This window comes from Lingula anatina, chromosome 7 (assembly GCF_051362555.1).
Source record: "Lingula anatina isolate TDL-2025a chromosome 7, LinAna3.0, whole genome shotgun sequence".
NCBI classification, from domain to species: Eukaryota; Metazoa; Brachiopoda; class Lingulata; order Lingulida; family Lingulidae; genus Lingula; species Lingula anatina.
Window position 1 is genome coordinate 5422946 of NC_141773.1, and position 24826 is coordinate 5447771.

The 24826-nt window shown below is 37.1% G+C and overlaps 1 protein-coding gene across 2 annotated transcripts in view; it reads left to right on the forward strand.

Moving 5' to 3' along the window:
• Positions 1–24826, forward strand: part of LOC106170140 (fibrocystin-L) — a 53503-nt gene that overhangs the window by 10791 nt on the left and 17886 nt on the right. For both annotated transcript variants that reach the window (XM_013549883.3, XM_087017064.1), the window contains exons 6-51: positions 176–269; positions 754–804; positions 1307–1426; positions 1743–1813; positions 2109–2216; positions 2662–2748; positions 2995–3272; positions 3576–3667; positions 3897–4056; positions 4524–4641; positions 4976–5104; positions 5491–5642; positions 5931–6155; positions 6554–6666; positions 7059–7219; positions 7549–7700; positions 8021–8171; positions 8524–8675; positions 9043–9165; positions 9331–9436; positions 9857–10132; positions 10535–10659; positions 11059–11191; positions 11434–11629; positions 12382–12617; positions 13019–13207; positions 13689–13859; positions 14171–14465; positions 14817–15028; positions 15303–15938; positions 16261–16413; positions 16729–16959; positions 17332–17481; positions 17712–17883; positions 18361–18517; positions 19009–19245; positions 19556–19685; positions 19989–20202; positions 20501–20658; positions 21091–21343; positions 21664–22045; positions 22434–22497; positions 22907–23143; positions 23444–23650; positions 23898–24111; positions 24476–24605. In XM_013549883.3, coding sequence (XP_013405337.3) covers positions 176–269; positions 754–804; positions 1307–1426; positions 1743–1813; positions 2109–2216; positions 2662–2748; positions 2995–3272; positions 3576–3667; positions 3897–4056; positions 4524–4641; positions 4976–5104; positions 5491–5642; positions 5931–6155; positions 6554–6666; positions 7059–7219; positions 7549–7700; positions 8021–8171; positions 8524–8675; positions 9043–9165; positions 9331–9436; positions 9857–10132; positions 10535–10659; positions 11059–11191; positions 11434–11629; positions 12382–12617; positions 13019–13207; positions 13689–13859; positions 14171–14465; positions 14817–15028; positions 15303–15938; positions 16261–16413; positions 16729–16959; positions 17332–17481; positions 17712–17883; positions 18361–18517; positions 19009–19245; positions 19556–19685; positions 19989–20202; positions 20501–20658; positions 21091–21343; positions 21664–22045; positions 22434–22497; positions 22907–23143; positions 23444–23650; positions 23898–24111; positions 24476–24605 — 8201 coding nt within the window. The remainder of the gene's footprint in view (positions 1–175; positions 270–753; positions 805–1306; positions 1427–1742; positions 1814–2108; positions 2217–2661; positions 2749–2994; positions 3273–3575; positions 3668–3896; positions 4057–4523; positions 4642–4975; positions 5105–5490; positions 5643–5930; positions 6156–6553; positions 6667–7058; positions 7220–7548; positions 7701–8020; positions 8172–8523; positions 8676–9042; positions 9166–9330; positions 9437–9856; positions 10133–10534; positions 10660–11058; positions 11192–11433; positions 11630–12381; positions 12618–13018; positions 13208–13688; positions 13860–14170; positions 14466–14816; positions 15029–15302; positions 15939–16260; positions 16414–16728; positions 16960–17331; positions 17482–17711; positions 17884–18360; positions 18518–19008; positions 19246–19555; positions 19686–19988; positions 20203–20500; positions 20659–21090; positions 21344–21663; positions 22046–22433; positions 22498–22906; positions 23144–23443; positions 23651–23897; positions 24112–24475; positions 24606–24826) is intronic.

Sequence of the window (24826 nt, forward strand, 5' to 3'; positions counted from 1 at the left end):
TCTGCCTATATTTGTGAAAATGATTTTATAAAACCTTTTCATTCAGGCATTTAAGTGAATAGAACTAACAATTTTTTTTGAAAATAAAGAGTGTTAGTATGCTTCACTAAATTCTTCCACTCAGGAATTTATGTGAGGTGAGTAGAACTAATTCCAATATTCTGACCTCTCTAAGGTACCCGTATCACTGTGAGTGGCTATCTCTTCACTTCCCTGTACAGCACCAATGAGGAAGTCAGCACAAATGGGAAAACAGTCAATATTAGACGGTAAGTTGGACTGGCTGTTGCTCATTTTCTTTTTGATGTACAATTAATGATAGAATTGTGCCCATCCACACACACACACACACACACACACACACACACACACACACAAACACACACACACACACACACACACACACACACACACACACACACACACACTCTCTCTCTCTATTTGCATGATCACGTTGAACACATATAAGATAGATTTTGAATAACCATGTGTGATTCTAGTTAGTTTATGAAGCTTGAGTTTAGATCTTTGTCCAAGTTGTTTTATTTATATAAAATTTCAAATTAAAAAAAAAAACTTGTTTAAATAAGCTTTATGTGAGGGTTTTAGATTTAAAGTACTTGCAAATATTTGAAGATTGCAAATTTTAGAGTGTAAAACTTCTTAATATGTCAGATACATGCATAATCTTGATAGGATTAGAGGTATACACATTTTAAGGAAATGAAATATTTTTTTGTATTTTGTTTTTAGCGTGTATGTCGGAGGCCAGAACTGCAACCTGTTGAATTCTACAGGAGAAGTGTAAGTATCAGAAATTATTGAAGAGTGATCAATTAAGGTGATGACAATATCAACATTTTACTTTTTTGAAGATAAATTTGTTATAAAACCACCACATCCATTTTAAATGTTTTGCAGTTTGGTTCAAGAGTGGGTTAAGACACAAAGATACAACTAGTGTCAGCTACTTTGAAACTCTGTCCATTGAATACTGTTTGTTTTTGTTTTATTTGACCACCCAACTTCCTAATGTTGCTGTCTACAATTGGCTATCACACTGTAATATATGAAGAACATGTATACAAAAAGTTAAAGGTGCTAAACTTAAAATATTTCAAGTTATTTATTTTTTGTACAAAAACTTACACTAGAGCAATTAAACTTATGATACAAACAACATTATTTTTCTGTACATTGTTATTGGCAATTTTTATCTAATTGTTTTTTATTAACACAAAATGATAACATGAAGTGAAAATGAATTTGACAAAATTTAATAAATATTTTATTATTATTATTCCAGCATCTATATCCAGTTGAACAATGATGGCACGTCCAATAGAGGAACATTTAAGTGTGATATGATGGGGGGTTTTGTGGGCCACATTAACGCTAGTTTTATCATCAGTGGTCTATATGGAAGGTAAATATATATTGCATTCTGTTATTATGTAAATTAGCCATGTGGAAGGTATATATATATATATATATATATATATATATATATATATATATATATATATATATATATATATATATATATATATAAATTTACAACGTTATTATTTAGATAGGTAAATGGAAGGTTTTTAGTACATTATGTTATTATATAGACCAGGCATTTGGTATCTTAATCTGTACACTGTACATAGTTTTCCTTCTAAGTATAATAGACATGTATAATTAACAGTTTATATAACCTCATAATCTGTGAGTTTTTGACTTAAATTTATTTTCAGATCCAAGCCAGATTTGTCCAGTTTACGTGTGTCATCTACCAATGAACTCTACATGATTCAGACATATGCAGGTGAGTTTGAACAATATCAGGAACATGAGCATTTATGTTTATTTTTATTCCGGTAATTTGTTTCAAAAGAAGGGCCCGTGCAGGTGCTATGGTGTTGCGAGGGTTTAACATGAAATTTTCTTTATAATTCATGAAAAAGTCTCAGCAGTTTGGTAAAAAAAAAGTTACGCCTTATTAACAATAGTAGTGGTAGGTAGAAAACGCATTTAGTTTAGAAGTAGTTATTTTTTTAGCGTCATAACATAAGAGACAACAAAAACTGTTGATCGAATTGTGAATTTATTTTATTTTCCAGAGATCACCTCTATCACGCCATCTAGTGGCAGTATTGCAGGAGGTACCCACATCACAATAATGGGAAGAAATCTTGAGCAGAATGGATCACCTGTAGTACAAGTGGGAGGTATGGCTTTGGTTTTCCATAAAAAAAAGAATTTGACACAAAAACTTACAGTGTGTTTGGAATAAGATGCAAAAAAATTGTTTCCTTTGAAATGTTCAAAATTTAAATAATATATCTGGCAATTCAAACGTTATACATGTATTACAGTCATGTTACTTATACAATTTTGCAGGTATGTTTATACTTTGAACATTAGACAATCCTCATATCAGTGTCACCCTGACTGCATCTAGTATATTATGTTGGTGTCATACATATATTTACAAAATTAACATAACCGAGTATGATATTGGTAAATTCAAATTTAGATTCTCTCTTACAGTCTTGTTACATTGGCAAGTTTGACATTTTAGACATCACCCCAAGTTCATAAATCTTGCAGTGTAGCTTTTCTAGCTCCAATATCTCTCTCTTATAATATTGCATGTGGTACATATATTTCCAGGTGGTCCCTGTATTGTCACTCAGGTGGCATCTGACAAAATCATTTGCCGAACACCAGTGCAGCAACCAGGCAAAAATAACTACACAGGTACCTAGCGGGATGCTGAGGATCTTATAATGAGATTAAAGGCTCTTAAACAGACATAATTTTAAAAAAATGTACTCAGTTTTAAATGGCATATTTTTAAACCTTAATTAGCCCAGACCTTTGGGTTGATTAGACTTCCAAGTGAGGTCAGAATGTAGATATATGTTGTTATATAATGGCTTTAGTATAAAATAATTAAATTTCTTTGAACTAAATCACAACTAAATGCTGAGTTTATATTCTCAGGTAATCGTGGCCTGCTGTATGAAGACTGGGACAAATATGTGTCTAACAGCGCTGTGGGGGACGTCCTTGGCTTCACAGAGGCTACTGACGGCTATCAGCCAAATAACACGCGTATTGTAGACAACCTGTACTTCTGGACCTCGACCTCTCGCTCCAACTTCGTCTCCCGTTTTCAGGGATATTTTGTCCCTCCCCGCACAGCCGAGTACATGTTCATGATTTGGGCAGATGATTCCATTGAGCTTTATTTCAGTGATTCTGATGACCCAAGTCAAAAGGTGAGATGGCACTTATAAACAATAACTTAATGTTGGAACTTATAAATTTCTTTCACAACCAATTTATGTGCTTTCTTGAGGGAGACTTAATTTTGTCCACTGACTTCTTATCAGTTTAAAATGAGACCCTTAACTGTCTTGCTACTGCAGTTTTTAGGATAAATGTCTTGACTAATGTACTTTTTCCTCAAATTATGTAATTTATTGTCAGATCTTTACTAACAAATCTTTACTTACTAGAACAAGGTGTTGCACCTTCCTTTGTGGTTCATTTTATTGATATGAAAATTCATGTTATTGCAGAGAAAGATAGCACATCTGCACTCTTACAAGAATAACTACTGGCATTACGACTCTCAGCGATCTGAACGTATGCTGCTCACTGCTGGCAACAGGTATCCAATAAAACTTTCTTGTATTGATCAGCACAATGTAAAAATGACAAACATATATTTATTTATTTAATTTTCTATTGAATTATTTTTATAACTTTTAGTAGAATTTTCAAGTGGAATGAAAAACCCATCAGCAAACAAAGTCACCATTTTTTTCCCCGACATTTTGGCTTACTTTTCCAAACAAAAACCCAAGCCTTTGATTCTATATTTTCTGTGCTTGTTCCAGCTATTATATTGAAGTTGTTCACAAGGAAGGAGGAGGTGGTGAGGCCGTCAGTGTGGCTGCAAGGATGTTTGAGAGTGAGTACACCTCACAGCAGACGGACTATGCTGGGGAAGAGAAACAGGATATAGTGCTGACATCTACAGTTCTGCCAGAGACACAGGTAATACTTTGTCTTCACCTCATGTGTTGTTGTCAAGTATACTGACTTAGACTTCAGACACAGAAAATTGTTATCTCCATTGTTTTGTGATCAACAGTGTTGACTTAGACACAGGCACTTGAAACCTTTCGTTTATTTTGTGTTGTTATCAAGAGAATTGACTTTCCTATAATTGTTTTATATCTAAAGAATTGAGAGATGATATCTGAGCAATGACTCAAACACTTTGTATTGCATGAATTGAGCAGGGATGAGATTTTTTTACATAAAAGGCCCATCTCTGTTTAAGAATAGAAAATGACAGAATAAGGCCTAGTTCAGTTATCCCAATGTTTATAAATACTGCATATTACATATCAAGATTTTTACTACTGGCAGTTTGAACAGATTTTGAATTGGTGCAGATTGGCATGTTTATTTAATCTGCGCATTATGATTTATGACATTTTCTTCCCCTTCCATTATAGAATGTGAAGCTGTCTTCCTGGAGCACCCAGTCCAGAGTGAAGGAGGTCCAGCAGGTGGTCCTCAGCTCTATGGGCGGGGCTGGGCAGTACAGACTGGGATTCATGGGAGCCTTCACCAGTATGTGATTGGTTGATTTGATTGATTGAAGGGTTGATTGACAGCTAGTCAAATTAATTGATTGGATAATTGATTGATTGATTTGTTGATTGATGGTTGGTTGATTTGTTGCTTGACTGACTGATTGTGATGTTTGCTTTAAGTTAAGGTGGTATATTATGTCAGTTCTTGTCATAGTTTAAATCCATACCATTTATAATAAGTAACATTCACTAAATTTTATCAAATTCATTTTCACTTCATATTTTGCTTTTCTGTGTCAGTACAAATGAATTTGATAAAATTGCCACTAATAGCATTTTACATTAAAAGAACCCTGTTGTTTGTAACATAGGTTTGATTGATGCCTCGGCGGGGTCATCCACCATTCAGAATGAGCTGAACAAGCTTCCTACCATCAAGCCAGATACTGTATCTGTGTCTGGCTCTGGAACGGTCTCCGTAACATTTAACACCGACAAAGGTAGGTAACAGATCCAATGCAACTCAGCGTATTTGAGATGTACAGTTTATGGTGAACGTCAAGAGCCAGAAGACCCAGATGTGGTGTAACTTGCATTCATGCATAAAGTGTGTTTACAGGAGATACTCCATGTTTGAATCTTCTGTTTTTCTCTTTTAAGTTAAAATTTGCTTTAGGGCCAAAATATATATGCATTTGAAATTGGCTTGATCATTTCTATTTATAAAAGTATTTAGTTGTGCTTATTTACTATTTTTGAGCAGCTATGATTGTACAATATATGCTTCTATGGAGTTAAAAAAAATTAAAAAATACACATCTTTGAATTTTTTTTGTCAGTCCCAATGTCTTTGAAATAAATCTTCAAAGTAACATTGTGTTTTTAGGTGATGTGGATCTCCTAGAATACAGGGACAATGCTGGCGTGAACATCACTATTACGGAGCAGACCAAAGGTGTGCCTTCTCTAAGTAATATCTACCTAACCATGGATGGTGCCATGTCTACTGCGGTTGGCAGCTCTGCCACCAGTGATGAGGTGAGAGGCTGGACAAGTGCTTTATGAAGCTCACTACCACACCATTAGTATTAAATAGATGTAGCTTTTTTTAGTGCAGGTTTGTAGCCAGGGGAATGGGTATGAACTGCACATTGGGCAGAAAAAGTTTGCTCTTCTTCAAAATTTGATGTAGATTCTATGAACACATGAACTCTGTCGTAAAAAGTTCCCCAGCTTTTATATTGTAATTAAGGGGAAACCATTCTCAATGCCAATATATGCATTGTGTATTTTGCATTAAAATGATGGTTTGTATCAAATGTCCAGGTTGCACAGGCTGTTAAGGATCTGTTCAGTGTCCAGTGTCCCTCAGAGCTCACCAGCCCCAGCGGCGTGGGCTACGAACAGGAGTTTGAAGACCCCAGCGACAGCTCCATAACCGGCACCACCACGCTGGATGTGGAACCGTTCTGTGGGCGCAGGTCTCTGAAGAATCCACAGTGGCTCCATGATGGGAGAGCATCTCCACTCAATCTACAGCAGTATAAATATGTAAGTCTGGAGGAGGGGTTAGAAATAAAGTTCGTATTTTTTCCTCAACATAATTTAAGCTGAAGGTATCCTATCTAGGATGTTAACGTCCAATATGAGTTTTTTTGGGGAAAGAAGCAATTTACTCCCACTCTTGAATGATTGCTTGATTCATTCCTGCACTTGAATTCAATCTTTTATACCTTTTCTAATTAAGTCTTACCTAGACATTCTTTAGTTACTCTAAAATGAGGTTGATGGACATTAAGAAATGTCCCCTAGCTTTTGAAGGTTAGAAATGTGATATGTTGTATCGTAATATTGATTTCCATGTTTTATAATAATAGATGAATAAAAAACAGCAGCAACACATTTTAAAACTTTCAGTTATTGACATATTTACATAATCTCTCCTCCAGGTATGTTTTGCTCGCCGTGGCGCAGTGTCCAGGCTTCAGGTGAAATATGAGTATTTCTTGGATGCTAACACTGTGAGCAGATGGCTTACCTTCAACCTGGTGGATGCACCCAGGTGAGTGCGCCGTGTGTGTGTGTGTGTGTGTGTGTGTGTGTGTGTGTGTGTGTGTGTGTGTGTGTGTGTGTGTGTGTGTGTGTGTGTGTGTGAACACATGTGCACACGCACGCATGTGTGTGCATGTGTGCCACCGCATGTTAATCATGTGTAGTCTGCCTGCTGGGTTATATTTAGAATGATAACAAACCTAAGTCACATTCCTGTTTCATCCTGTTGCAATTTCAGGTTACTAGTTTCTTGTGCCTTTCTATACCCTAATAGCCTTTATAATTGTTTGTTGATCGGTCTGTTGATTGATTGACTGATACATTTATTTATTTATTTTATTTGTTGATGATGAGACATCAAGTATGAACAGCCATGTCACTTTTTCACAATTTTTGTTTCAGCTGGAACTACACTTGCTTTGATGCCTACACCCCTGCCAAGGCTCACTCCCCCTCTGAGGGCTGGGGGCACAAAATGGTGGAGGTCAAAGTTCAGGGATCAGGGCTCTACTATGCTGACAGTGTCCTCATTGCCTCTAGTCTCCCCTCTACTGATCTACCTAGTAAGCTGGGTGCTGGGAAGCCTTAAAAATATGAAATAGTGTCTAGGGATTTTGCACAAATATGTTTATATTTTAATTACTTTTGTATGTTAATTTGTTTTTAAGGTTTTTAAGTTGCATTATTCAGTGGTTTTGCAAAGTTCCCAACTTGTTGTTCAGGCATTTTAGCGCAGTTGAAATATATAATCTATAATATATTATACAATACAAATCAAGCTGTAGATAAACCATTTGCTTTCTGTAAAATGTCTTATCTGTTTTAACTGAATACCTAGCAATATGCCCAATGACCAATATGCTTGGATTTAAATATTCTATTTTGTTCCCAGGTCTGACAATGAAGCGCAGTCGTCCGCCATTTGTGAATCGTTTGATGGTCCTAGATGTCACTGTAACTGGGAGCTCTGGAGACTATAACATCACCATTGTCCCCTCCAACTGCCAGAGTGACTTCCCTCTCTTTGGTGTCTCTGGAGCTGTGGTAGGCTGTCTTCTTGTTGTATTTCAATCTTTTGTGGAAAATGCGGGTTTTAGACATAATATGTCGAGTTCACTGATAAGTTGGAGTGATTGTTAAGAGAGGGTGGTGTAAATTGTGGGTTTTGAGTATTGGAATGTTTTATTCAATTCAATACTTAGTCATGAAGAGCTGCATGCACATGCATTATTTGAATTTTTTTTTATATATTTCTACAGAGATAAATGATTGAAAATATTTTATGGTCAGTATGTTTGTATCAGAAGGGTTCATTTATGCAGTGATTTCAGTTCAGTGTCAATACTTCAATCTGCATGTTTTAGAACACGTCTGGAGACCCTGCCAGTAACGATGTCACCCTGAGGGGCAGCAGCTGGCCATCTGGTGTCCAAGTTGAAGTGACCAGGGTCCAGGCAGCCTCACCTCCCATTTTGGGGACATTTGACCTCCAGTATCAGAATGAACAACTTACAGGTGGGTGAAAAAAAAAGAAGTATGTGCGATATAGACAATTCCATATCTTATGTCATATCTGCAGGTAAAGGAGTTCATAAGAGATTCACTTTTGAATTCAATCTTTATTTGATAAAACTGAACCTGGATGAATCAATTAAAATACAGTTTCCACTCTTTGTAAGTTGTAATACAGTTTAACACAAACCCCAAATCCTTTGAACTGATGCGTATATATTCCTGTGATTTCTGTGATCATAGAATTATAGTTTAACACAAATTCTTTATACTTTGATGTAATACTGTAGGTATTCCTCTGAACATAGAAGAATAGTTTAACACAAACCCTAAATCCTTTGATATGATACTCTAGGTATTCCTGTGAACATTGAAGCCTCGGACCTGAGGGACTTGTTACAGACAGTGTCTGGTATGGGTAAAGTGGACGTGGCCAGAACTGGACAGTGCTCAGACTACAGGTGGACTGTCCACTGGCTGACAGCGGGCAACAAGCCTATGATGCAGGTACATGTCAATGTCTTCCTCTTCTTCTTCCTCCTCCTCAGCATCTCTTGATAAATTGATTTATCAATTTATAACCAAAAGCAATTGAGTCATTTCAAAAGAGACTAAACCTATTTTTCACCAACGATGTTTTGACACGTCATTAAAATGCCTTGGTCGCATGACTGAGTTGTTGTTATGAGGGACAAAAGAAATTGTTCACATGACTGTCATGTGACATCAAGGTATTTTGATGAAGGGGTCGAAACGACATGCCTTTTGTTGTTATAAAAAACTTGTGTAGTTTCTTTAAAAATGATTGACTGTTTAAACCATCATAATACAAGAGACAATAAGAAACCTAATTATTATTTCCTGATATCTTCAGATTGATGCCAGTCAGGCCACAGGGCTGGGTCTTAACATCACTGCAGTGCCCAAACAGGATGCCTACACGGACTTTGACCCCATCATTGGAGACATGCTCAGGACCATTGAGAACAATGTCCAGGTAGGTTTAAGTAGGAAGGGAAAAGTTTAAGAAATGTTTTAGGTGATGTGTTAGGATTTTCCTCAATTCTTTGAGACATCTTAGGAGGTTAATTTGATTGATGAGTACTTATTTTGAAGCAAATAATAATAATGGTAATATGTGTTATGTGATTCTATCCCCTAGGTGACAGTCTCAGTGAATAATCTTCCAGTGAAGTGTGATGGTGATTGTAGTTTTATGTGGAGTGAGGCACAAACCCCTCACCTCACTGCTGCTACTCCTAACTCTGGTAAGTAGTGTTGTCCAAGTTGTAGAGGATATCTAAAAATTATTTATAGTAATTAATTTAATTGAAACTTGTATTTTCAATTTCATTTTGAATTTCTATTTTCATCAGTAGTCTATTGTATTTGTAGCATAAACAACTCTTTCCAAATGTGAACTTATAGCTTGTGACAGAAATCATGATGTATATTTTGTATATGAACTATGAGTATAATATAAATGAAAATTGAGTTAGAACATAATTGAAAATTAATTGGAGGCAAATAAGGTCTTATTTGGTATCATACGATAAATTGCTAGTAGTATATATGGTACTATACGTGACTTACTGCATCAATCATTTCCAAAGCATTAATAGGCAAAAAAAAAAAAAAAAAAAAAAATTATAATTTATCCCATCCCTGCCATTGGTTCTAATTCCCAGGCTCACCTCAAGCCAACACCATCATCCAGCTAACTGGGACAGGCTTTGAAGCCAATGCCACTCAGAACACCGTCACCATTGGCGGAACACCTTGTGATGTCATCAACGCCACCACCTCGCAAATCTTCTGCGCCGTGGGTAACGGACCCGTGGGGACATTTGACATCTTGGTTAATGTGGATGGGAAGGGGTACGCCAATCACTCCTCTGGGCTGCAGCAGTTTACATATGACTTGGTGGTCACGGGGATCACACCCACCAATGGAAGCATTGGAGGTGAGGACTGGACTAAGATAGTGAAGTAGTAAATTGTCTCTATAGAGACTTAACATATTACACTTGATGCTAAGTGTTTAGAACCTTGTCATACAGTGGAACATATTACACTTGATGCTAAGTGTTTAGAACCTTGTCATATAGTGGCTGTAGAATTAGAATTTAATGTCAGTGCTGTGTTTGTTCAATTGGTACCAATGTAGGTACAATGGAGTTATGCCAAGAGACTCATACATTATGAATAAAAGTTTGAAAAAAATTATAATTTGGATTACTTGAGAGAATTTGAATAATTAATACTTTACAAAAAAAACAAGTAAACAATGTTGGTTTCCTTTGTATTTGCAAGATAAAGGATCTCATGGCAAAGTAAAGATTTCTGTTTTATCTGTATATTTTCAGGTTGTACCATAGTGACCATATCTGGTTCTGGGTTTGCATCTAATGCTACTGCTACTGTTGGCGGCTCACAGTGTAAAATAGTCTCCCAGGATTACAGCAGTATTGTATGTGAAGTCCCAGCAACAGTAAGTGCAGCACTGTACCAGTGAATACCAGTCATTATTTATAAAATGTCAGAATGTGCCAAATCTTGAAATGAATTTTCACCTTGGATTATGCCCAGTATAGTGGTCTCTTGTGTAATGATGGTAGAAAAATGACATCCTTACTTTTAGAGCCCCCATCACGGAGTAAATAATAAGATCCTTAGGTTAAGGTCCTTTGATGAAGGGTCGAAATTTAAAGCTTCATAGGTTAAAAAAAAAAAGTCTCTAGAATGTACACTTTTTACCATTTTGGTGTTTGTATTTTTTCTTTTGACAAACGTTCAATATGCGATGCTTCATAGGTTAAATCTTTTTTAGTCTCAGTCTCTCTAGAAATGATTTACACTTTTACTGTCATGGTGTTTGTAATATTCCCAGTCTGCCGCTGGACAAGCCACAGTGACAGTGACCCAGGGGACGGGGAATGCTGACAGCCCTGTTGACTTCACCTACGCTGACACCGCCACAGTGACGAGTGTGACGCTAGGGGGAGCTCTGGCTGCTGTAGAAGGCAATAATGATAATAATAATTATTATTATTAAAATGATGATGATGATGATAATTCTTCTTCTTCTTCTTCTTCTTATTATTATTCTTTACAAGTGACAATAATTGTTCATTGAAAATTACAGCCATTATCATGGTTTTCATTGGTAAAATATAACCCAAAAGTCAAAAGATTACTCAAACTTACAATCTGTGATCTGTCAACAGTTTGCTCAGTAATGATATATCGAGTTTCTCATCATCAGGAGGTACTGAGATAACCGTAAGTGGCTCTGGATTTGGCAACGCTGCCCACAGTGCCAATGCAGTGATGATTGGTGGGAAAGCGGCCACGATTGTGAGCTACAATGACTCTGTGATAGTGGCCACTCTGCCTGGGTTGTCCACAGGAACATATCCTCTGAAGATCTATGTGGGCAGTACAGGATGTGCTGATATGATGTAGGTTGAATGAAGTTTCTCTTGGGTAAAGGGGGGGGGGGGGGGGCTATTTCACAGGAAGGTGTATCTCTGAGGTCATTGTATATTAGTAATGCACACATTTTGCGTAACATTTCCCTAATTTTTTCTCTCCCTATTATTTTTGCATACTATTGTCCCCAACAGTATGGAAAGTAATAAACAGTAAAGTAATCAATAATAATAATAATAATAATAATAATAATAATAATAAAAAAATAATAATAATAAATTGTTATAGGTATTGTTTGGTTTTGTGGGTACAAAGATGTGGCTGAACAAGTTTAATTGTAGGCAAAGATTGCAATCAAGAAGAGCAACAATTTACCATGTTAAAGGGATAATAACTCTTCGTATGAGATCTATATTTCACAATAAAAACATTGTGAATAACTCATAGAAATATAATATATTCTGTTTTACCACAAAAACGGCAGTTATAGCTATTATTCTGATATCTGAGCTTGTCTTTAGACCAAGTGACCTCCATTGATGGCTATACTCTGTTAAAATCTCTTAAGAGATTTCAACAAAAAACCAAACTTTTTAGAAAAAAACCAGAGACTAACTTTGAATGTAAAAATGGATTCATTACCCATTGGTAAGTATGGGAAAATTGTTGTTTACTCCAGGAAAATTAATTTTTTGGCTGAAACGAAGAGTTATTATCCCTTTAACTTCTTTTAAACAGCTAAAAAACTTACAAAAAAATGAACATTTTGTTTTTCTTTTAGGACAAACAACATTGCAGATATAGGCTATGTGCTGAACATGACAGATGTGCAGCCCCGGCGAGGCTCGGTTTATGGTGGGACCAAGTTGATACTGCAAGGTGTTGGCTTCAGCAGCGTCCCTGAGAACAACAAGGTGATGGTTGGCTCACATCGCTGTCTGGTCTCTGAGAGCACCAGCTCTAACTTGACCTGTACTGTGGAGAATACTGCTATTACACACACTGTGACTAATGTTGGTATGTGGACTTCTTGTTTATCTTATTTATTTATTTATTTATTTATTTATTTATTTATTCATTTATTAGTACTTATTACTAGTACATTTTTACAATGAGTATGACCTTAAGAAATATACTCCATAACCATAAATGCATTTTAAGAATAACAATAACAATTTCAAAATATTTGTAAAAACAAATACTATATATTGCAGACTACTGCAAATGAAGAGTACTATATCAATATAGTGAGTAAATTCATGATATTTTTTATAAATTGATGATAGCTATTTGTATCCAGGGTGTCCTTTTTCATACCCCAAGCAGTTGGTCCATCTGTGGATCCATCCATTTGATCATGTATGTCTTCTCAAGAATGTATACTATCTAGATAATTGAGATTTGTTGTTCCTTTCCAGTGGACATTGTGGATTTTTACTGGGAGCCTAACGTCTTGACCATCTTTGTGGGCGACTCAGTGCGCTGGACGTGGTCATCACCGGAGAGCGTGACCGGTCTGGAGTTCCGTGTCCAGCAGACGGTCAGCGCCAGTTCCAGGGATTTGCCTGTGGGAGGATTCACAACTGGACCTGCCTTCACTAAAAGAGGTAAACTTTGGTATTTATTTCAGAGCTATAACCCCCCTAGCTTCCCCTTCTCACTTCAAAGGCGTTGAATTTGTCTGTACATATCTAACAATTTTAGATCATTGACATTTTACATGCATTGATTTTTTTTAACATTAAAAAAAGACTCATGATGTAACCAGATTTAAATGTAATTATAAAGACATTTTTAAACTTAATTAAAAATAAGGAGGTTACTGTTAATTAACCATTGATAAACTGTGGTCTGAAAAAGTATATATCTTAAAGATTTACCATCCTTTGTACTTTGCATCCATTAGGTTCCTTTGTACTTTGCATCCATTAGGTTCCTTTGTACTTTGCATCCATTAGGTTCCTTTGTACTTTGCATCCATTAGGTTCCTTTGTACTTTGCATCTATTAGGTTCCTTTGTACTTTGCATCCATTAGGTTCCTTTGTACTTTGCATCCATTAGGTTCCTTTGTACTTTGCATCCATTAGGTTCCTTTGTTCACCGCTTCACGGCTCCTGGTAGCTACTACTACTGGAGTGACTTCATCGATAACTACGGCACTTTCATGAGAGGCGTCGTGCACGTCAAAGCAAGACCAACGACAGAAGCTCAGGTGACCCTGAGGGTAGGAGATGTGGAGGCAGTTTATGTTGTACCAGGTAAGCTTATCATTCCGTGTACAGCAGAAGACTTGATGATAATTTACTCTGAAAAAAACACAGGTTAAGCATTCACATGGAGAAAATTGCAATTTTTTCTAAAGGTTTGATATTGAGTTATAAGATTTTAATGTCAGTTATGATGAATTTTCTAGATGTAGCTGGGGATGACAATTCAACAGCAGTGGGTAGCTACAGCAGATTTTCATGTGCAATCATTTTATTGATTTGGAGCAAAATCGCAATTTTTTTCTTAAAATTTCTGATTGAACGATTTTACATTTAAATGTCAGTTACAATGAATTTTGTAGATGTGGCAGAGGACAACAATTCAACAGCAGGGGGTAACTGCCCTGGCATCACCTCCCTCATCACCGGCTGCGTCAGCTCTGCTCCCAATGCCACTGTGACACAGGGCTTCAGCTTCACGTTTGACCAGTGCAGCAGCCCCAGGGTGGATGCCATCTCCAGGAACCAAGGGACGAGTACAGACGACATTGTCATAGATGGCATTGGATTCAGCAGCAACATTTGTGACAATGTTGTGATGTTTGGTGATTACGCCTGTGTGATTTCCTCAGTGAACGAGACACAGATAGTCTGCAGGTGAGGATGGTTGAGGTTGTTTCCTGTTATAATTTATGTGCGGACATTGCAATCCTTATGTCTTAATCTACATAGATTTATGATACACACTTACATCTTGTTTGACTGATTTTTTAAAAAAATAAAGTAAATTATTAGATGTGATAATGTGATGGTATTGAGTTAAGGAAATTTTAAAAAATGGAAATGAAAAAAAGAAAGCTACATTACAAGAAAAGTAAAAAAATTGGATATTTTCTGGAGGGCCATCATAATGTTACTTTCTGTTCCAAAATAACTTAAATAATTCAGGAAAAAAAAAATTTAATATAAACATTGATAATCATACCAATCACATTGTATTGATTATAGAGTGGATGCCAATGGCTCCTTCCCAGTGGGCGTGCCCCAAAGATTGGCAGTGTCAGTCAAGAACCGTGGCCACGCCATTGTGTCAATCACAGATGAGCAGAGGCGGGGCTTTGTGCTGCTGCCTAGAGTGGACAGTGTCCAGCCCAGTGAGGGGTCACTGGCCGGAGGAACTGAACTGATCATTACTGGAGATGGCCTCATTGGAGTGGCAGGTAAAATAGACTTATCAGTTCAGAGATATCAGTGGGATAGATGGGACCAACAGTACCAACAGTAAAAAATAACAGTCGTATTATGGGACCAGTTGAGTAGGTGATAACTTGGTTTTAACTTCAATGTTGTCTATTCCTTCAATCTCTTTTTGTTTGATTTCAAATTTGAGGCACTTGTGCCATAACCTACATTGCTAATCATAGGGTGTAAAAGATCTTTCATTGAGACTCCCTGTGAAATGTATAATATGTTGAGATAATGACTATATTTCAGGTTCAGCTCCCACAGTGTCAGTAGGAGACTATGGCGGCGTGTACTGTGACGTAACATCGTCTTCCTACACCGAGATACGCTGTCTGACCAGAGCCTCCACGCCGTACACAGGGAACGTGTCCGTCACGCTAGGTGTCCCTGGAGGACAAGTCCCAGCTGCATGCGCCGCGCCTTCCTGCGAGTTTACATTCTCCAACAACTCGACACCCATTCTGAATAGCGTTGTCCCTCAAACTGTCAGTGGAGATAATACTCTGATGAGAATCAACGGTTCAGGATTCGGGAACAACTCGGCTGGCGTCGTCGTAACCCTTGGAGACGGCGTATGCACCGTCCGAGTAATCCGCGATGATTACCTCGAGTGCAACATGAGTGCCGTTTCAGCTGGGAACCAGCCATTTTATGTGAGAGTCATAGGTGAAGGTTATGCTCAAGGTCAGGTCACTGCCTTGACCTCTGAGGCTGTGATCAACTCAGTGGTGCCCTCTGCCAGCAGCGTGGAGGGTGGTACGCCAATTTTCATCACTGGAAGTGGATTTAAGCCAGGCAGTACTAGCGTTTCGATCAAGGGAAGCGAGTGTCACATGACCAGTGTGACATCTGGGCAGATTTCCTGTGTCACTCCAAGTAAAACAGGTAAGCATGTCTGAGATTAACCACAGTGTTTGTACTGCGGTCTTTCTTATGTTCAAGACCATTACCAACATCAGATATTCATGACTATGGGCTTGGCTAATGATTTTTGTTATAATAATGTTGATAAAATTGAAAAAGAAAATGTATAAAGAGAATTGTATATTGTGTAATATACAAATAAAATTTAAAGAACTGGCATGATAGATTAAAAATCTCCAAACATGGCATTGATAGTTGATTTTATACAGCCAGTACATATTTCAAGAGAAAGCTGATCTTAAACTATTGGAAGCTGTGGAAAACACTTTGCATTCATTTCCAGGGACAGTCCAAAGAATCCAGAAGAGATCTGCAGATGAAACTGTTGACCTGATAGTCACTGTGGACAATACCCAATACCCGTCAGAGACTTTTGAATACAAAGTGGCAGCCACGCCTGAAATCACAGGAGTCACCCCCTCTACTGGTTCTGCAGGTATGGAAATTTATCGGGGAATATTATCACACCTTTTGAAGTAATTCTCCAGAGATTTTGGGAAAATTTTCAAAGATATACTCTCAAGGGACTAATGGAAAAGTTCAGTTAACACTTTTAGATATTTTTCTATAATTTTTTGTTGTTAAGACACGTGGTGTCAGCCATATTGCTAGATTAAAAAAAAAAATTACAAATCTTGTTTCTCAAATTTGAAAGAAATATGTATCCAGAAATCATGCAATTTCAAGTGCATATTTTATACATTAACTGGATACATAATAATAATTCTTTTTTCATGATGAATCCTTGTAGGAGATACAGTCGTCATCGCTGGCACAGGATTCAACTCCACACCAGCTGTGACCATAGACGGCGCTGTGTGCAATGTCACAGATTTTACGACCGTTCAAATCACGTGTGTCTTGGGTCCTCATGCTGCTGGGAACTACCCTATCAAGTTGTACACTGCTAGCGAGGGCAATGCCATGGGAACTGTGGAGTTTTCTTATCTTCTCAATGTGACCAGTGTCTCTCCAGTCACAGGTAAATGGTAGTTTGGGTAACATGAGAAGAAATGAATTAGGTGGCCAAAAGGAATCCCCTGTAGGATATTATTAAAAAAAAGGATAATGAAAAAAAGATAATTGTCATCCTTATTTTTTGTTGAATAAACAATTTTTTTTACTTTATCTGACCATGACTTAAGCTTGACCATATTTAAGTCCATTTACAAACAGAAAGGGGGCAGCACTTTTCAAGAAATTACCACCATGAAATTACGGCATCAACATCAAACATCAGAGTGATCAAGACCTTGGTTAATTGGTGCAAGCTTTAAGAAAAGCTGTCAAAATGTTCAGATATGAGCTCAATTTTTTCACTATGAAATCCAAAGTTTTCTGTTTTGTTCTCCAGGAAGTTTTGGTGGAGGTACCGTGCTAACTGTAAGCGGCTCTGGCTTCCTGGCTGATGGAACTGTAGTCGAGGTCTGCAACGCAACATGTGCCGTCAACAAAACCAGCTTTACTGATTCACTGCTGGAGTGCCAAACCCCTCCTAATGCAGGTTTGTGCACATTTTGTTTAAATTATATGAAGTAAAAAAGCAAAAAAAAAAAAAATGTTTTAAAGCTTTGTTGGGAATTTTGATATATGCAAGCACAAACTAGTGTAATGGGGTACTGTGTTTATAGCTACTTATAAAAAATACTCCAGATGCAATTAATAAGAAATCAATTACTAATGTTTATATTAAAAAATTATTATTATTATTATTATTATTATTATCATCTGTAGGTTCTGGCACTGTAGACTGTGACGTGAAGGTGGTAGTGAACAATGCTGAGAAGATCATGGCTGCTGCATTCAGATACGACGGCTCTTTGACTCCTACGGTGGACAGTGTGGAGCCATTGAGGGGAGGTACTGGCGGAGGCACCAGAATTACCATCCGTGGCACAGGGTTTAGGTATGTTAAACACTGCTGTATGTCAGGCTCTTTATTGCATTGATGAAAATAGATTTTAAAGTTTATGGTTTATAATTGGTGTTGATTTTTTTCCCCCAAAGGCAGGCCATTTCTATTGAAATTAAAAGGTAAAATTTAGGCCTAAGTAATTTTATAATATTAGACTAAATGTACAGCTTCTATCTCCTCCATACTTATATAATTCTGACTCATAACTTACTTTGAGTAAAAGCTTGAAAAACAAAATACTGTATTAAAACAGTTCTGCCTAAAAATGTGAGTTTGCCACACAAACCAGTTTCCAAGGAAGGTTTGGAGAGGAGGTCGGGAGTAGCGAGTTTGTATGTTTCTATATGTGTACCAAATGCATGTACTTATTTGGAGTTTTATATCAAATGTTTATATATGTAAACCAAGTGTTTAGATTTATTTGGATTGGTCTACAGGCAGTTCACATATCTAAATTGTCTATTCCAGCACCAACCCTGGTGAGAACACTGTATCTTTGGCTGGCACCCAGTGTGTGGTAGAGTCTGAAAATGCTACTACCATTATCTGTGTCACTGAGCCACACTCTCCATCTGTCAGGACCAGCGTCCGAGTGGAGGTGGCTGGACAGGGGGCAGCACGATCAGTATGTACTTTTATTTCTATTGTTTCATTGTATTACTATTAGCAGTGATCTACAGCTCTGAGAACTTGGGTGCTTTCACAATGAATCTATCGTACTAGGACTGGGACTTTAGCTGAATTAAATTGATTAATTGAAAGACACACCAGATCCGCTGCTGGGTTATTAATTTTCAAGTGCCTATAGTGGCACTCAAAAAAAAAAAAAAAAAAAAAAAAAGAAAAAAAAAAAAAAATATATATATATATATATATATATATATATATATATATATATATATATATATATATATATATATTAAATTTTTCAAAAGCTGAAAGAGAGTAAAAAAATTCCATTGAATCTGTAAATATGATGATATATTGAGGGGTGCTTATGAAAATTATATTCATACTTTTGAATGGAATCTTTTTGACAGTCAAGAAAAGGATTAGATTAAAAATGACACAATAGGTTTAAGAACATCTTATAATTTTATTGTACGAATATTACAGGGAAATGTCACCTACTTCTACGTTGACCGCTGGTCCAGCAGGTGGACCTGGGGTGGACAGGACCCCCCAGTGGCCGGGGACTTTGTGGTCATTCAGAAAGGACAGTCTATACTGCTGGACGTCAGTACACCTGTCCTGAAGATCCTGCTGATCCGCGGTGGAGAGCTGATCTTTGACGAGGCAGACATTGAACTGCAGTCAGAGATTATCCTAATCACAGATGGGGGTCTCTTACAGGTTAGTGAGGGGGGTAATAATAATAATAATATTAATAATAATAATAATAAGATTAAGAAGAAGAAAAACATAGAGAAGAAGAAGAAAAATAAGAAGAAAAACGACAACAATAAGAAGAAGAAGAAGATGAACAATGACTTTGACTTCTTGTTTTTGTATCTTTCATTAATGGGTTGCGAATTATGAAGAATTTTTCATGTATAGAGCTGGAATAATGTCTACACAACTTAAATTGGTTAAATAGTCCACCATAATAGATATTGCAAAAGAATTAAAATTACAATAATCCATAATGATGATCTTATTCTAGGTTGGCACAGAACAGGAACCATTCCAGCACAATGCTATTATAACCCTGTTTGGCCACCATAGATCCAAGGAGTTGCCCATCTATGGCACCAAAAACATCGCAGTAAGAGACGGACGCTTGGAGCTGCATGGTATGCCCACCTCTGTCACTTAGTTATTAGTGAAAGAGAGTAATCCTGTTCATGGTCTATGTGAAAATAATGATAATAATGATATTGGTGATAATTGATATTCAGAAATAATTATGCTGAAGTGATGATATAATAATAATTAGAAATCTGTTTTTTGCAAATTTGAAGTAATCTTCCTTAAGTTTCCTCCAAGACCCTTGGTTTTATTCCTTCTTACTTTTTTCTCACAACCTCAAATCATGACGAACACATGGTTATGTTACAAATATTATATTGTTAAGAAATATACATCTTCTTCTATAGGTCAGCATGTCCCAATCACATGGACTCACTTAGCGGCCACTGTGCCTGCTGGTGCCACGGAAATCTCGCTGATGCTTCCTGTCACATGGAAAGCTGGCGATGAGATCGTCATCGCCACCACGGGACTGCGGCACAGTCAGAGGGAGAGTGAGAAACGCACGATCACGGCCGTGTCTCAGGATGGGAGGAACGTCACGCTGAATGAATCTCTGACGTAAGATTTCTGTAAAACCCGCATACGTGCGTGGTAGACCAAGTCAGACTTGCCTGAATATTACTAGCACTCTTGGTATATTTGTACTTTAGATGATTGTCAATAGAGCCAGCAATTATAGATGGAAAAGTTTAACACACTGCTTTGCTCCATCTTAAACAAAGTAGCTTAACATTGTCAATTTGCGTTCCATCTAACCACTCTCTTTCTGTTAAAGTACGTAAGTGCTTGTAGGTGAATATACCTATTCCACCAAGTCATCAGACTACATTTAAAGTGAACATGATGTCTGTTACAGCTATTCCCATCTCGGAGTCACGGAGACCTTCTCCACTGGACAGTCCGTAGAAATGCGTGCAGAGGTCGGTCTCCTCTCACATAATGTCAAGGTCCGTGGAAACAACGACCCGCAGTGGCATGACGCCATTGAGGCTTGTCCAGCGGGCTTTAACACAGGTGAATAATCTAAACAGCTCACAGGTCACAAATTTTACTAGTTCGTGATAAAAGAAAATTTGCAATTTGATATCATTAATTACCTGACAGAAGTGTTTCAACAGCTCGCTGGTATTCGCCTTACTACAACTGTTATTGAACTATGTCAATGACATCTAAAGTATTATACTCAGACAGTGGCTTTTAACACAAGAAGTGAAAATATTAACTTTTGTTTGTAAAAGTTTCATATATCTGTCTCTGAAAAGTAAATGTTGCACAGGTATATTTTTTGATGTTATCTGAAAGGTATGTCTTGTGGAGGTGTATTTCCTGAACGTTATGTGTAATATAAGTATATTTTGATGGGTATATGCTGTGGATAATTGTATATTTTCTGTTTGTTATATATCCCATACATAACTTAACAAAAAATGAACTTCTCTGACACAGGTGAGTTTGCCACACAGACCTGCTTCCAAGGTCGGTTTGGAGATGAGGTTGGTAGTAGTGAATTCGGCGCTCACATCCTAATCCACCCTACAGTCCCTGGCGAGGAACGGGCCACGGCGCACATCGAGTATGTGGAGCTGAACTTTGTGGGACAAGCGTTCCGTCTGGGACGTTATCCCATCCATTTCCATCTGCTGGGTCGGGTCAAGGACGCCTACGTGAGAGGATGTGGTATTCATCAGTCCTTTAACAGGTACTTGAATATGATCTAGGTTTATGATATAAAAAGCTGACAGCCTGATGTAAGTGGATGTTGCTCTATTCATTCACACTGCAAAGCACCAATCACCAATAAAATCTGTACTCATATTATTAAAAAGAATAAATATGTGTCCCTTTAAAGATAGGGACTTCTTTGTATTAGTGTATTTTGACAATGTTTTTAAGACCTAATGAATATAAATCGCACTTAATGCTTAACACAGTTTTAATTATTACATATCACAAAATCCAACAGAAGGCTAAACGACAATGTTAAGCATTACATTAATATTTTGTGTTTTCTCATCTTAGGGCTGTCAACATCCACGGTTCCCATGGTGTCCTGGTAGAAAGGACGGTCATCTACAACATCATGGGTGGAGCTTTCTTTTTAGAAGATGGCATAGAAACAGGCAACACAATTCAGTATAACTTGGCCGTCTTTGTTAAACAGAGTACGAGTCTATTGAACGATGACATCACTCCATCGGCATTCTGGGTAACCAACCCCAATAATACCATTCAACACAACTCTGCCGCGGGTGGCACGCACTTCGCATTCTGGTATCGTATGCACGCCCACCCTGACGGTCCCTCCTTTACCACCTCTGTGTGTCCCAAGAAAGTGCCCATGGGACGTTTCTTTAACAACACGGGACACTCCCTGGGATGGTTTGCTATCTGGATTTTCCAGGTGACTTGAAAATGATTATTTTTATGTTAAAGTAATGAATTTTCAACTCCAAAGCAAAATAAATGAGAAAGTTGTCAAACGAATAAATAAAAATGAGTGTTTCTTTTAAAGGATTTCAATGTAATATGTAAGTTCGAATGTCAATTTTATTTTGAGATATTTTTCGATAATGTGGTATTTTTTAACTAAGTACGTTGCCAAAATAGAATTTATTTTCAGTTGGTTTTAATTCATCTGTTCTAGAATGCAGTTAATGGATTTCAGTTTGGAGTGTAAGAATTTAATGAATTTCATAATGGAACGAAATAAATTATTATAATGTTTCAGTTGAGCTTGAATATTAAAAAAGAAAGTTCAGTGTATCATAAGTGAATGTCATGTATTGTAGGACATGTTTCCTATGGAAGGGGGCGGCTGTGGCAGCAACACTCCTGTACAAGCTGTCTTTGATGGTAGGGATGAACCTGGATTACAGTTCTCCAAAATTTAGAAAAAGAAAAAAATGGAGGGTTGAACTTTTAGGAAGAATGTTTTTGAATTTGTTTCCGTTGGTAATGTGTAGCAAATCACTTGTACCCTAAATTTTAACAATTTTATCACTGTCAACCAGAAAACTCATATAACAAACTTAAGCAGAAATGTGATTTTTTTTTCAACTATCTGCAGATTTCCATCTTTTTGGGAGCCACAAATATCATTGGCCTAGGTGATCTTCTGGACCCCACACCATATTTTGAGACTTTTTCACTAAATGACAGTCTCTGCCCTGTATGATAGATTAATTTGTTTTTATTTATTTGAAGAGCACGTACCATTGTGGTAATTTTGATAGCTCATTATTTTCCTTTTCTCTTTCTCCAGGTCTCGTGTCTTGGCACAACGAGAAGGGATCCGAATGGGTGAACGGCGGCGCCCTGGTGTTCAACAACTTTGTCATGGTGGACAACGAGAAAGCTGGGATAGAGATGAAGAAAGTGATGAACGCACACCTGTGGAGCGAGACCCGAGGTGCCATGATCAACAACAGCTTGATTGTAGGACACACTTCACTAACCAGCGCCTGTACTAATGTGGGGATTATACTGCCATTTTCCCCAGGTATGTATTTATTTATTTATGTTTTGTTTTGTTTTGTTTTGTTTTGTTTTATTTTATTTTATTTTATTTTATTTTATTTTATTTTATTTTATTTTATTTTATTTTATTGTAATGGATGCACTAGGTTAATCTGGTTAAAATGCACACATCTGATAACTAATACAACAATGTGGAAAAGTTAATCAGTATACTAAATTATATTTAATATAAATAAAACTAAGATACAACCTGAATATATGGTGTACTTGTATATTTATAATTTTTAAACGTTAATTTTATAAATCAATATTCCCTCCCCAGGTCTGCTGGTCTACAATACACGCTTCATCAACTTTGACAGCAGCTGTGTGGCGTTTGGGGTGACCTCTATAGACGGCACGTGTACGGCGCTCTGCGGAGGCTGGGAGTACAGGCTGAAGAACCTCGACTTTGTCAACTCGCCTAATAAGGTGAAGTGGCGTTGGGAGCATGAGGGCGTGATGCACGATACCGACGGAACGTTTTGTGGTGAGTAGCGCAGTGTTGTGCTATATTGTACTAGGTAGGTGTTTTAACTGTAACAGTTGTGGTATTAATGTAATCTACCTTTAATATTTGTGGTATTAATGTAGTTATGGCAGATAAGTCTTTTTAAATAACACTGAGGTGAAAAAAAAACAGACTTTTCAGACAGTGTGATTGAAAACCCTTGAAATAAGTAGAATGGAGATTATATTTTATATTTTCGACACGAATCTGAATATCGTAACTTCAGGCACTGCTGGCTGTAAAGTCGTACCCTACAACCCGACTATTGACACCTCGCGTTGTGTTGATGACAACGATATGAGCGTAGGTATGCGTGGTGTCGTCTGTGAACCAACCATAAAGTTCCACAGATTTGCCTTCAATGGCGCAGTGCCGCGCTCGCTGGAAGGGAAGGACGTACTGCTCATAAACAGCCATGGCGTCTCCCATGTGCCATACAGGTTTGTGTTTTGCTCCTTTAGTATTTTGCTTACAGTCTACTGTTGTTCCTGTTTAGTTTATATTTGCATTATTAAAGTAAATAGTTCTAAAGAAAAGGTTTTAATCATGACCCTTTGCTGGTGGCACCCTTTCATAAAGAGTCAAAATAAATTGCCTTATAGGCACTTAAAGTATACTTTGATAAAGAGTTGAAATAAATTGTGAGTACTAAAAGTGTATCCATGTGATCAAAACCCATGGACAGATAAAGAACATGTTAAGTCCCTTTAAAAATGACTTTTTTTTTTATTGCTATTATGCACAGGACAATATAAATACCTATTTTTCAGTACCATCTATCTAGTTGCAATGTCTCTGTTTTAGGAAGAAGCGTCTGACTCACAAATTCGGGTGGATGATGTTGGTGGAAGATGCTGCCAGCTATAGGTTTATATTTGACAAGGAAGACCACCTGACTAATATCACTTACAGTGGAGTGTTCTATGGGTTTGAGGTATATATGGTTTATATATGTTTTATATGTTTTTGTAACAGTATTAAAGCACAAATGTTTCCAGACCAATAGCTTTTGGTTAAAGGGATAATAACTCTTTGTTTTGGCCAAAAAATGAATTTTCCTGGAGTAAACAACAATTTTCCCGTACTTACCAATGGTTAATGAATCCATTTTTACATTCAAAGTTAGTCCCTGTTTTTTTTATAAAATGTTTGGTT